Here is a 14,341-nt window from a genome sequence, read left to right on the forward strand (position 1 = left end):
ACATGATGTGTTCCACTTGGTTTGTCATGGTAACGTCTCGTCAGTGATGTCATAACACCATATGGCTATTTGCGGTTTTTGAAATATAAGAATTTGGAAATGATAATGTGGTCCATACGAAGGTATGTACTGCTTATGAAGAAGTCATATAGCTTTTATAAAGGGCTGTTGAAAGTTACCGTCCTTCAAATGAAAACAAATGCATTTGAATGTTCTCCCTCTGCCCTCTGTTCATTTTTCTTACTCATACCATCATGCTGTTACCGATAAATTATTTTACTAATCTGTCCTACTGTCACTCTTAAAATGAGTACGCAGGTGTTGTAAACTATGGAATCAATCATTCATTTGTCTGTTGGGCAGCATATGAGGCTAAAGCCTTGGTTCTTCTCTTAGTGATGCACTTAATGTCAGGTGTGATCCCGGGCCTGCTTAGGGAACAAAGTGAACAGGGTTCGCAGTGTGAAGTCGAAATTGGGCCCACGTTCCCCACTGTGCCGGCGTTTCCTAAGCTATATCATGTATATTTTCTGAGTTCTCTTCCAATAGGCGTATACTGTATTGCTTGTATAGCACCTGCTTAGAGTAGAATTGTGGTGTAAGTTTTAGCAGTATTTTTTGTTGTTGTTAGCATTTGTGCACAGGCCAAAATTGATAAAATCATTTCAGCTCCGGGGCACGGTTTGGAAAATCCTTCAAGTCCTGCCAGTCCTTCCCAGTAGAGTTGATTGTTCCGCTCAATAAACAATCCGCCAACCTGACAAGTCACGCCACTTCCTTAACCTCCCAGTAGAAGTGATTGCCTGTAAGCGTTTCAGAAACATCCATTTAATTACATTGTGTGACTTCGCCCATAACTCTTCTGCAATTTTCCAAGAATATTTTGTTGTTGTTATTGTTGTTGTTGTTGTTGTTGTTGTTGTTGTTCACCCTCAATTAAATCAATTAAATGACAGTAGTACTGAAATAAAGCCTATTTTGAAATGTTGTCTGTAAGTCTAATCTGAATGAATCTATAACTTCTCTATTTTACAACATTTGTGCTTTTTTTGTCACTGTATGTCAGTCCTCTGAGAAATCTCGCTGAAGCCTGACAGTTAACAATACTAGCAGATTTTACTTCTTTAATACTAATGTTTCTCCTCAGAGATCCTGCAAATAGATCTTTGCAGCAAGGCGACAATCTGAAGCACACCAAAGTAATTGTTTTGCAATGGCCATCTCAGTGTGAAGACTGGAACCGATGGAAGGGTGGGGTATAACTGGAGGGCTCATTCGGTACAGCCTCGCGGCCTGGGGTGGAACGCCAATGCCAAGTGTGGCCGGTGGCTCCACAGAGGGTCTGGGAGGGTTCATTTGGATAGGGGTCTACGATCATCGCTCTCTAGCGGCCCCTGCTGGTTGATCGGGTGCCCGTGGGCTGCATGTTGCATGTGAAAGGTCTTCCTCTGACTCCACTCTGATTAGCAAGATTAGCTGTAGTGTGCAGTGAGTTTTCAGCAACTGGAGACGCCACATATCTGTTCTCTCCCGAATCGGCGGTGGGGTTTTGCGCATGTACACGGCGGTCAGTTGCAGGTGATTTGAAATTCAAAATCAACCCCACGTTGGCCGCCAAATTTATTTTTAAATAACGATGATAAAATCTTCTGGCATGAATTGAAGATGGCAGACCGTAGACTGAATGATGGAAAGGATTGGGAATGTCTCAGCTGCTTCTTGGCCAGCTGTATGTCTTTGCATAGTTTGTGTGCAAGAAAGTTATGAAAAAGTGTGTCATTTGATTTATTTCAATCAAATGTGCTGGAGTACAGAGCCAAAACAACAATACAACAAAAATTGTGCCTTTTTGCCTTATTCTGTTACTATTATAACTACATAGCTAGGCTGGCAATCGGCTACAGTACAGGCCAAAAGTATTAGTCCGCCTGTAGTTTAAAAAAACAAAAAGAATTAAGGTAGAGAAGAATTCTGTTAATATATGCACATTCATTGAATAACTAACCAAAGTACAACGATTTTTTTAATTATTACCTACAATAACACTAAGATGAGTACCTAAAAGTAACCTTAGACATGACTTTCCTCAAAATAGCCTTCTTTGGCTTTAACTACAATTACATAGGAAGGCAAATATCTTGTTGAGCAAGAGAAACTGCACCTACAGGAAACAACTAGGCTGAAACCAATTCCCCTGACTACAATGAAACGGCAACTGGAATATGCAGGGTAAAAGGGTATGGAAAACTATTTTTTTTTATGTTTTGGAGGTCGAAATTGAAAAAAAATGTTTGTAGTTTAGTCTGTAATTCATTATATGCACATATATAAACTGACTTCTTCTACACCTAAGGAGTTCTTTTTAACACAGGTGCCAAATACTTTTGGCCTGTACTGTACATACTGGAGCTACATCAAGTATTAAGCAATACATGGTCCTATAATTAGCTATTTTTCATCTTATATTGCATAGAAAGAGGAGGTCAGAAAGGTAGCCAGCTTCTGAATTGATGAAAAAAGGTCTTTGACTAAAAGGTCATGCTTGCAGTGAAGCTATACCAATGAGATCAGCAATGAGATCAGCTTCCTCAGAATTGATGTCTGCATACCATAATTTCAAATTGTCTGATTCATCTGATCAGTTATACACATTTTCAGTATCTGGATTTTATTCCAATGCTTGAATGACCAAGAATGCATGATGGTATGTGGCAGTCAAATCGCTGACACAGTCCCAAAGGCTAAACAGATTTAGTCACTCTGTCATTTTTGGATATGTCGCCAGACAGCCAGTAGAGGTCACTCCAAGACTAAATACAGCTTGCTTTTACTGCATGCAGGTTTGTTAACATGTTACTGAAGACAAGCCCAAATCAAAATACACCAACACCATGATACAAAATTAAGAAGCCAAAACCTGCCAAAATTAATACATGTGGATTTAAATGTAAGAATGAAGCTATTTCAGTTTCATTGCAACACTCTCTACATTTTATATTAATCATTTATTTTGCCAATTATTCATTCAGGCTTTACAGTGTTTATGTTTGCTTTTGAAATTACTTATTTGTGTGTTGATTTTCAGAGGTAAAGGCCCTGAAAAATAAAATCTGGGGTTGGAGTGAGGAGGATGGGGGAGCCTGTCCCAGGACACACTGCCTGCCGGGGGCCGAGGACGTACCCGGTGAAGGAGACACCTTCCAAATCCAACTTACCCTTAAACACAATTTCGTTGAAGGGGGTAAGACCCATTTTACTGTATGTATGTTACTATGCTGCATGAACCATGGCCTAGGCACTGAATGTCCTGTAGCATATTAGTGATAAAGCGCTAACAAAAGGCATCATAAACATATATTGATCATAAAGTACAATATGATCCTCCCATTGCTCGGATTTTGTACCTAACAATGAAGCACAGACAGGCTGACCACACATCCTCTTTTTCACAGATATTTCACAATTTTGGGACTGAAAATCTGTGTCTGGGCAGGATTCCAAAATTCCTAAATTATCCGGTTATGTTTTGCTCATTTCACAAACTGTACATAAACAGATAGACTGGCATTATGTCCATAATCCCCGACCACCCCTCACCTCTTTTTTAAATCCAATATGTTGCCATCCTAACATAAACAACCAACAATAAAAACGATTGTGTTTTTATTACAAGACTTCATTTATGGAAAGGTGAAACAGCTTGGGTATGTATAAGATAAGATTAAGACACGTCTCTATGTCCTTTTTAGTTTTGGCTGTGATGGCCATCATCACAGTTGTTATCTTAAGATAACTCAAAGGTGAGAGTTATGATGTGATCTGGGTCATAGTTTTCCACTTCTAAATCCACACATTATCTTGCAGTGTAGAGTATGTGCTAAGCTCTCTGTCTGTCTGTCTGTCTCTATCTCTCACTCCCTCTTTCTCTAACAATTCTCAGTGCCAAGCATACAGCGAGTATTGAATGATTACGCTCTCATATAATAAAAAAATCTGAAATGTTTTTACAAAAAGTCGTATTTACGAATGCAAAGAATAGAAGCATTGGAGAGCAATCCGCTTGCTGGCTTAATCATAAATATCACACTCTCCCAGTGTCCTGGCCAAATGCCATTTAATACAAAACCAAAGCCAAGTGTTTGCAAAATGATGCATCACAGTTTAAGCAAGTTGATGATTAGTTTGACATTAAAACCAGTATTAGTAAGTGTGTGTTCATAAATAAATGTAAAAAATAAATACATTTTATACAGTCAAATTTTCAGATTTTTTGCATGTTTGAAATTGAAAAGCTGATTTATACATAAAATAGTCTCCCGTTCCTGCAGAATTCTTCCACTTTTCATGATCTGTAAAAAGAAATAAGTAGACAGAAATCCATCTAACAGAGCAGCTATACATACCTAAGCTGGATTTTTTGTACAAGTGTTCACTGAAAGATCATCAGTCAACACATGCAGTAGCAAGTGTCCACTAGGGGGCAGAAAAGCGTGCATGGTCATTTTCAGAAATTGTTGTGAGGAGACAGAAAATAAATGGCGGTCCAGATCACACAATTTTATGTACTTACATATGTATACACATACACACACAGAATGTCTCTAGAGTTAACAGAAAATGGCATGATAAAATAAAATAAAAAGCCAATGAGCGGAAGTTCTGCGCCAGAAAAACACCTTTGGTAATGAAAGAGATCAGAGGAGACTGGGCAGGCTTGTTCAGGCTAACAGGGAGGCCACAAATGCACAAATAACTGCTTATTTAGAACATGGGGCAGAAGGGCATCTCTGAATGCAAAACACGTCGAGCCTTGAAGTGGGGGCGTGACCTGCCTTTCGTCAACATTGCTGGCTGGAGACAAAAAGGGGGTCATAACCAGAACTAGACTGGTGTACCTAATAAAGTGGCCGTTGAGTGCATATACTCGTCCTGCATTTCTGGAAAAGCTTGGGTATATATCAGATATATTAAGATATTGATATTCTCATCATCAGTGTTCTCATCTTGAGATAACTCAGAGGTGATAATCATGCTGTAATCTGGGTCATAATTGTCCATGTCTCCATGCACACATCATCTCGCCATTTAGAGCAACGTTTCCCGACCGGTGTGCCGCGGCACTCTGGTGTGCCGTCAGGCAAAGTCAGGTGTGCCATGTAAAAAATCCTTTAAAAAAATGTTAATGTTCAAATGAATTTAAAAAAAAATTAAATTAACAAATCCCATTCACAAAAGCCAAATAGATGTCATTAAAATGCATATCGCTCAATCAAAACCCCAAAAGAACATTAAGGCCTACTGTTCACATCAACGTCAGTAGGCCGCCCGCTGTTTTTTTCAGGGTGTTTATTTTTTATGCTTTTGAGAGTGGTGAGCCATGCGATTCTGTAAATTTGGAAAGTGTGCCGCGGAAGGACAAAGGTTGGGAAATGCTGATTTCAAGTATGTGTAAAGATCTCTCTCCTCTCTCTCTCTCTCTCTCTCGTTCGCCTCGCCCGCTCTCTCGCTCTTCCTCTCTCTTCTCTCTCTCTCTCTCTCTCTCTCTCTCTCTCTCTCTCTCTCTCTCTCCCCTTTGATTTAAAATGTTTATAACATTTAATAGCACAAAGCTTGGATGAAGACAATTTTACAAATTCTGGTGAAGAAGACGAAGAGGCAACACGCTGTGTGTGAACTTCGATCAAACAAAGAAGGAACTAAATGTTCTAAAGGAAGAAATTCTGACCCTCCTGATAAAATCTCAGTCTCCCAATCACAAGCCTGTCGAATTCCTTGAAAGACACTTCAATTCGAAGAGCACACAGTGCCCCAAGGGATTCTGGGATGAATGCCACAGGTTTATTTGCAAAACAAACAGATCGTGGTGCCTGTTCATTATCCGTCTGTCTCTGCCTGGGCAGCTCAGAAATCTACCCCACTCCTCAGCAAAATCAGATGTGCAAAGTGACAAAGGCCATCCTTTCGCTGGGCATTTTATCTGCGTAAAAACAATGTGGGCCTTGGGGTGACTACAAGTGTGATCTTGTTGAAAGCAAACCTCTTGTCTTCAAAATCCAGGAGTGCTCGCTCAGTCCCACCTACGCATTCCTCACTGATGGTCCGCCACTGCAGATTAGAATGCTTAATGGGGCAATGTAGCTCGGAAGGTAAGAGCGTTTGTCTGGCAGTCGGAGGGTTGCTGGTTCGATCCCCCACCCTGGGCGTGTCGAAGTGTCCCCGAGCAAGACACCTAACCCCTAATTGCTCCCGACGAGCTGATTGGCGCCTTGCATAGGCAGCCTTTCACCGTTGGTGTGTGAGATTGTATGGGTGAATGAGAGGCATCAATTGTAAAGCGCTTTGGATAAAGGCGCTATATAAATGCAGTCCATTTACCATTAATCATCCTCCCATCCACAGGTTATACTGCAGGGTGCTTAATCTGATAGCTGTTCCATAATGGCTTTGTATTGTTGTGTGAGATCCCAGTGGGTTTGAGCGGAGTCTGCCAGTCTGTCACTCTCTGATTCGACACGTTACAGTGGCAGACGTGACTGGCTGCTTTGAAAATTTATCATTTCTCGATCAGTTGTCTTGTCTGGCAGACTCCTATCTTAGATGACTTACTGCAATTTTGATAAACAGGCAGAGGTCCACGTTGGCTACTGGATTTCATATCAGGGGTATCCCAGGTTAAGTTCTGAAGGTTTCAAGGGCTATTTGTTCAATCTGTATGATTCTGCTTGTGAATTAATACAATCAAACACTATTCTGCACTGATACTGAGTGTGTGTGTCTGTATGAGTCGTTGGTATTGTGTGTGTGTGTGATTGCATATGTGTTGGTGTCTAAGGGCTTGTCTATGTGGGTGCCTGTATGAGTGGTTATGTGTGTGCGCTGTTCGAGTGGTTGTATGTATGCGTGTGTGTGCGTATGTGTGTGTGCCTGTGAGAGTGGTTGTTTGTGTGTGATTGTGTGTCTGTGTGCACATATGCATGCTTGTTTGTGTGTGTACGCATGCCTGCGTGAGTAGTTGTCTGTGTGTGTCCCTGTTTGAGTGGTTGTCTGTGCCTGTATGAGTGGTTGTTTGTGTTGATTGTGTGTGGTGTGTTGTGTGCAGTGTTGGTTGTTGTGTGTGTGTGGCCTGTGTGTGGTTGTGTGTGTGTAGTGTGTGTGTGGTGTTTGTGTGCCTGTTTGAGTGTGTTTGTGTTGTCCTGTTGAGTGTTTGTGTCTGGTGTGTGTGTGTATGTGTGTTTGTGTGTCCCTGTTTGAGTGGTTGTGTGTGCCTGTGTGAGTGGTTGTTTGTGTATGTGTGTGTGTGTGTGTGCACATGCTGGTGTGAGTGGTTGTGTGCCCCTGTTGGAGTGGTTGTGTGTGCCTGTGTGAGTGGTTGTTTGTGTATGTGTGGTGTTGCACATGTGTGTGGTGTGTGTGTGTGTGTTTGCTGTGCCCTGTTGAGTGTTGTGTGTGTCTGTGTTGAGTGGTGTTTGTATGTGTGTGTAGTGTGCACATGATGTTGAGTGATGTGTTGTAGCTGTTGCCTCCCTGTTGGCAGGTGTGGTTGCCGTGAGTGGTTGGGCGGTGTGGCCGATGGTGCAGCGGTGTGTTGTGTCTGCGTGATGTGTGTGTCAGAACAGCGATCTCTGTGGCCATCTGAGGGTGACAGTGGGCGCTGCGTACGTGGCGTCGAGGAGAGCGGTCAGGGCCCACTGATCACCTGACCATAGCCTGCCTGCTGGCTACGGCAGGGCCGGGTGATCACCTGCCATAGCAAGCCGCTGGCTGACGGTCAGGCACGGATCACCTGACCATAGGCGCCTGCTAGGTACGGTCAGGGCCCACGTGATCACCTGACCATAGCCAAGCCTGCTAGGCTACGGTCAGGGCCCGGGTGATCACCTGACCATAGGCAAGCCTGCTAGGCTACGGTCAGGGCCCACGTGATCACCTGACCATAGGCAAGCCTGCTAGGCTACGGTCAGGGCCCGGGTGATCACCTGACCATAGCCAAGCCTGCTAGGCTACGGTCAGGGCCCGGGTGATCACCTGACCATAGCCAAGCCTGCTAGGCTCCACCGAGGGGGACAGGACAAGGCAGGACAGACAGATACTACTGCACCACTGGTGTGACATAGACAGACGCACACCTGTCCCTGCGAGGGAGGGGTATGCCCCCCCCAACTCGACCCAACGTGTTTGGCGCGGCCACTGCACCCGGCGCCAAAAACAAGACAGGCTGCTCTCCTGACCTGACACAGCTATGGGTGGGAAAGGCTGGTCCGCGATGCTTTTTGCCCCATCTGACCTTGCTTGCTCTTTGAACGAGAGCCTGAGCACAGATGAATTTGAGTCAGAACGGCGAAACTTTGAGCACCTCCGGGCGTAACACGCTGGAAAAAGATTCCCACCTCAGAAATACACTTAAACCATAGCAACTACACGAGAATCATCAGTGTGCCTAGACTTACGATCAGAAGGGAATTCTTCAGCTTTCAAAGGGGCACTGGTCCAACTGTGAAATGAACACGGATAAAGCAGAGTGTTCTTTAAATGTCATGAACGCAGGCTCTTCTTAGTTTCGCATGTTGCTCACGAGCAATTTACTGTGCAGTGAACCTAGACACAAAGACAATGTGACATCATAAAGGCCTGACAAATTCTCCAATCTGTACTGAACTCTGAACCCACAACCGAGAGACCAAACTAATGACTAATAATTAACTAGCTAATCATTTTCCGCAGATTGAATAGACTTATACAAGCTATCTAGATTCTCGAGTGAGATAATTTAATATTCAGATAAGACAATAAGGCAGCAAACAAACAGCATTCTTATCTTATCCATTCCGATCTTAATAATAAAAAAGGTGTCCATAGAATTGATCACCATTTTCTAGACCATTACAGTGATTTTCCTAAGGCAACACAGAAAATTAAATCTGTTTATTCTGCCATACCAGCTAGTAGGCATATCACTCAGTTTAAAAAACTATTATCATTTTCAAAATGGCAACAAGTAGAATATTGATCACCATCAGCTGCTTATTGAAGCCTGTAGCAGGAAAAGAACTGGAATCTTTTCACCATTCCCACTCCAGAATTGAAGGGGAAGCAAAAATGAACAATCCTGAAACACACCCAAAGCAAATCTGCTGGGCTTTTAAAAAGAGGCTCTGATAAAACCAGAGACGAGTGTTTGGGCATGTACAACAAACTATACTACTTTGTTTGTTCAATCTAAATTCAAAAAGACATCTCGTACACTTTTACATTCCCTGTTTTGGGCATTTCAACTGCTGTTTGCTGAATTAAAAACTGTTTAAGTTTGAACTGAACTGCTTTCTTTACCCTGTATTGTTAAGGTGAGAGTTGGCAGTGTCATAAAATGAAAAAATAACTGGGCTTGTAAAGTGCTTAATCAGAATTGCGCCAGTATTCATCTAGCTGTACAAATGATGTCTGTAACTTGTTTGTCTACTGTCTTGTGTAACACTTTAACTTTGTGTTTTATGTCAGGTCCCCCATGCAAAAGAGATTTCAATCTCAATGGGGTTTTCCTGGTTAAATAAAATTAAATAAAAATAAAAACAAATGTATTCATCTGCTAAATGTCAGTAATGTAATGTAATGTAATGTAATGACTGCAAAACCATTGCTTGAAAATGATATTTTGTTCTCCCCATGCAGACACTAGAAGTGACTTCAGAGAGGGACCATCGACCTCTAAATCACTAGCCAGGGTTAGATGGGGGTGTCAGGTTGGTGTATAGAGGACTTTACGGCAATCGACTGGGTATGGGCTTGGGAAAATGAAAAACAACCCCCTGGAGGTTTGTTTTTTGCACCTCATCCACTTAAAATATATCAATTATACACAGACTGACAGGCCCAGCTGGTCTCTCGGACAGGACTGCATACGAACGTCGCATTTAGTGGAAAGAGCAAAAGCTCATGAATGAATGCGTGAAATTGTGAATGATCTGTGATGTCACATGACATGACCCGTGCTGTGTCCGACCAGGGACCTTGACCTCGGCAAAAGACGAATCCCAAGACACAGGATAGTGTCTGGCCAATACCCCGCCTCTGATAGGCCGGAACCGAGGAATTTGTGCTTGTCTGATAGGAGAGGAGGTCATGCCCTCATATAACCCTGTTACTGTGAAATTTCATCAGCAGATGAAACTCTTTTGGATGCGCTGTCTAAATGGCCTGGTTTGTGTTTGCTATCGTGGTCCCCTCTGGTCAGCTATGTGTATCGTCGAGATCTAACTGGCCCAGGAAGTAGCTATATTCAGGTCCAGTCCAGGCCAGAATTTGTGTGTTACCAGGATTTGACTGGTCTAGTATTTGTGTACATTCAGAACACATTAGGCCCAGTACATGAATGTGCTTTAAAGTCCAGTTCACCCAGAATCTTGGTACCTCCCAGGGTCCAGTTGGCCCAGTATGTACACGTTGTCAGGGTCCAGTTGGCCCCATTACGTGCCTGTCGTCAGGGTACAGGCCATTTGAGGGTGTGAGGTGCCAAAGGAGTGACAGGAAGTGGTAAAGTGGAGGTGACAGCAGGGCAGGTGCAGTTGGACTTTGTGTTACCAGATTCCCTATAAATACAGCCCAGAGGGAGCAGCTGTCACAGTCAAAGGCAGACTCGCACATCACTCACACAAGCAGGTATGGAGAGAGGCTGCTCTTTCTGAATTTACCTAAGTAAAATAGAAAGGCTCCATCTGGTTACTAATCACTTGTTTTCTTTTTTTTTAGGATTTCAAGTCCAGCAATGAAGCTGTTTATTCTACTTTCACTTGTGGCATTTACCGGTGAGTGAATTCTGTTGTAACTGCTTCATCATCTGCCTGGTGAATCATTGCCAGCTGTTGTGTCTTGTGTATGATGTGAAGGGCAAAATAATTTGTAAATTCAAAATAGCTGAAAGAAGGAGTAACATTCCCAGAGCAATTGCAAAAAAAAATTACCTAGTAGTGTAAATAATGACATAAGAAAATAAGATGTTGCAAAGCTAGTTTTGAACCCAGTCTCAGAGGGTAAATACCCACAAGCAACTGTTTTTAGCCCTTTCTACTCAATCACTGGTGCCTCACTGGCAACAACTGTTTTTAAATGCGCAATAAGTAATGACCTTCATATCTGTGTGGCCATTGTAATTAACCAACGACACACCCCACCAGGTTGCCATGCCAACATTCTATGGGCAGACCAGCCCAAGCCACAGCTGGAGCAGTTAAAAGATGCATTCTGGGACTACGTTGCCAAGGCGACACAAACTGCTGAAGACACGTTGCAGACCATCAGACAGTCTCAGCTGGGCCAGGAGGTTAAGTAAGTTGTGAAGTTTAAAAAAATATGAACCCATAATAAATGTGTTCCCCAACAATATTTATTTGACCATCAGCTGTTTTCTAGATAGATCAATACCAAATCTCTGAAAGCAATATTCTCCAGCCTTCTACAGTTACTTCAACACCCACAATGCACTGCTCTACAATTTGGTTTGTTGGGTGTTCCCTGGGGTGGCAGATTATCAAGTTTATAAAAAATGTCAAAATGTTGTTGTGTGGAGGGCTGTACCAAAAACAAGGACAAGAACCCAGATATGACATTTTCTGTGATTCGTTAAAAAAGAACTAGCCAATGAGGAGAAAAAAGTGGATTCAGGCCACTTGACGTGGGGGGAAAGTAGAAAACCGTGGAATCCCGATTAAAGACACGTCTATATTTGTGGTAACATTAACCATTTTGTCACCAGTAAATTCTGATTACTTTCATTAGTTTCAAGAGGCTGTATCTGAAACAGGAATTTTCATGTTTGTTTAATTTGTTTGTTTAGGGTGCGATGTGACATATAACTGCATAGCTAGCCTTGTTAAATATCACAGCACATCCAGAAGAAACGATGATTACTTATTTTGATGACTTAGGCCTAGCTGCTTTTAACTAAGGTGATTATGATAGCTGATTTTAATCAGACCTGGGTCAAATATGTATTTGTTTTGGAATCAAATACTTTTCTGTGCTCTGTTGATCTTGCCTGGTGTAATTGAGCCTGCCAATATGACCAGAAGCCGGGGTTTACACTTTTTGAGAGTATTTCATTGGTTCCAATGCACCAGGCTCTTTACACCAGATCAGTAAAGGGTAGAAAAGTATTTGAATTCAAAACAAATACAAATTTGACTTAGGTCTGTTTTTAACTAACGCTAACTCGGCTGCTGTTAACTAACGTTATTATGCTTTTACTAATGTTTGTTAATAGCAGCTACCATAATAGCTTAGCTATTAGTTAGTTAAAAACAGCTAAGCAGTTAAGTTGCCATAAGTTGGCTAGCAAGCTAATGTTTCTTTTTGATGTGATGTGGTAATGTTGCTAGCTATGCAGTCACATGCCACATCGCATCCTAAAAAATAATGGATCAAACAAACATACAAATTACCGTTTCTGACACAGCCTCTTACAACGAATGGAAGCTTATAAGTACTCACCAGTAACAAAATGGCTAATTTACTGCAAATATAGATATGGTTTGATTCAGGCTCCCAGAGTCGTCAACCTTTCCCCTCATTTCTAATGGTATGAATACACCGTTTTCTCCTCATTTCCACAGGGGGACATAAAACCTAAACTATAGGATAGACTTTGAAGTTCTGAACCAGATTTTCTGAGCATATTATGGTCAAATAACAAGGGGAAAACATTTTAAAAGTATTTTGCTGCGGTTCTCCTTTAAGCAGGACTTGTAATGTGAAAGGATTTTATCATGTAGTGTTAACATCTTGGCTGTACCACTGTGGTGTTCACCTCTTCCAGTTAATTATGTTTACACCTTTACTCTGTCTTCCTGTCTGCAGTGCCAAGATCACAGAGAGCACAGATCTGGCCAGCCAATACGCAGTCTCTCTGCACAGTCAAGTGACTCCTCTGGCCCAGGACCTTGTGAACAAAATCACCCAGGAGGCCGAGCTGCTGAAGGAGCGTCTGGGGCAGGACGTGAGCACTGTGAGGGCCCAGCTGGAGCCCTACGCAGAGGAGCTGAGGGCCAACATCGAGCAGCAGGTGGAGAAGCTGCGGCAGGAGGTGGCCCCCTACACAGAGTCCCTGGACACTGAAGCCCTGAAGGCCACCCTGCTCCAGAAGAGCGAGGAGCTGAAGCAGACCCTGGAGCAGAGAGTGCAGGAGCTGCAGGCCCAGCTGGGCCCCTACACTGAGGAGCTGAAGGAGAAAGTGGAGCAGCGTCTGCAGGAGTTCCAGCAGAGTGTGGCTCCCCTGGCTGAGAGCCTCCAGACCCAGCTGGCCCAGAAAGCCAAGGTGCTTCAGCAGAGTCTGGCGCCCTACGCTGAAGACCTGAAAGAGAAGCTGGACCCCTACGCCCAGGACCTCAAATCCCAGCTCACCGCTCTCTGGGAGTCCTTTGCCAAAAGTGCCTAAGTGTTGGAGGAACCACTGCCTGCTCCCCTGATCGTTTCTGACTGAGTCTCTCTGGGACTCCAATAACACACCCCATGATCATCTCTGCTTGACCCTCTCTTGCAATGCCTGTCAGTACATGAGTGGATTTTAAAAAAACTTTTGCTGCACTATTAACGACACTGAAGACCCACAGCAGTAATGATGTGTACAGCTGTCATTCTTTTGTTCAGCAAGAGAATACTCTGATACGGAAACAAAACTGCACTTTACTTGACCCCTGAGATATGTATATATTTCGTTTTGTCATGTGCTGTAAAAAATTGATAGATGTTTTCGGTGTTCTAATTTATTGAAATAAAGACCAAAAAACAAATCCATTCCTGCAACTATTTTTATATATTTACATGGAAAACTTTCTTGTTCCAAAACAAAAATGATATGATTCCAAGACTAGTAGGGTATTAGTTGAAAATAAGCTTATTTTACTGTATTTCAAAAATTCTGAATTGATTATGAAGTTTGAAGTTACATGAGATTTACATGTCCAATATAACATGCAAGGGTGAAGTTAATAATACTAAATAAGTTGCTACAAACACATTCTCAGTAGCTTCATCCACCAATAAAAACAGTAAAAAATGAAATAACTGAAAAAAATAAAAACTATCTGGCCAGCAGTGCAATTTAAAGAGGGTCACACAAAGTTATCGACAAATAAACATGGATTTTGAGTAAATGGCAAGGGTTGCCACTTGAACACAATATGAATCGCACTCCATTTTTCCAATATTTGCTAGTGGGGGTGGAGGTTGATTATCTTGGTGTGCAAGCACATGTCAGGATAGTGAAACACTCACATTTTGTCAGATCCTTGGCAGGAGGCTGCAGACAACAGAAGCACTAAGCAAATGGGGTTTGGGTCAGAGTTAGTGACAT

The 14,341-nt window shown here is 42.5% G+C and overlaps 2 protein-coding genes across 2 annotated transcripts in view; both read left to right on the forward strand.

Annotated features, from left to right (window-relative positions):
• Nucleotides 1–14,341, forward strand: part of LOC135234614 (apolipoprotein A-IV-like) — a 100,260-nt gene that overhangs the window by 74,934 nt on the left and 10,985 nt on the right. The window lies entirely within an intron of this gene.
• On the forward strand, nucleotides 10,557–13,782 carry LOC135234673 (apolipoprotein A-IV-like). Its single transcript, XM_064299508.1, has 4 exons — nucleotides 10,557–10,653; nucleotides 10,744–10,799; nucleotides 11,169–11,319; nucleotides 12,847–13,782. Exons 2-4 carry the CDS (start codon nucleotides 10,760–10,762, stop codon nucleotides 13,421–13,423), a joined length of 768 nt encoding a protein of 255 aa, XP_064155578.1. The 5' UTR covers nucleotides 10,557–10,653; nucleotides 10,744–10,759; the 3' UTR covers nucleotides 13,424–13,782.

Source organism: Anguilla rostrata, chromosome 1 (genome assembly GCF_018555375.3).
Source record: "Anguilla rostrata isolate EN2019 chromosome 1, ASM1855537v3, whole genome shotgun sequence".
Classification (NCBI taxonomy): domain Eukaryota; kingdom Metazoa; phylum Chordata; class Actinopteri; order Anguilliformes; family Anguillidae; genus Anguilla; species Anguilla rostrata.

What these genes read in the sequence shown, in the direction of transcription:
- LOC135234673 (XM_064299508.1), top strand. Translation starts at nt 10,760, where the DNA reads ATGAAGCTGTTTATTCTACTTTCACTTGTGGCATTTACCG. An exon ending in TTCACTTGTGGCATTTACCG is followed by an intron (nt 10,800 to 11,168) that starts GTGAGTGAATTC and finishes ACACCCCACCAG; the next exon opens with GTTGCCATGCCAACATTCTA. An exon ending in CAGCTGGGCCAGGAGGTTAA is followed by an intron (nt 11,320 to 12,846) that starts GTAAGTTGTGAA and finishes TCCTGTCTGCAG; the next exon opens with TGCCAAGATCACAGAGAGCA.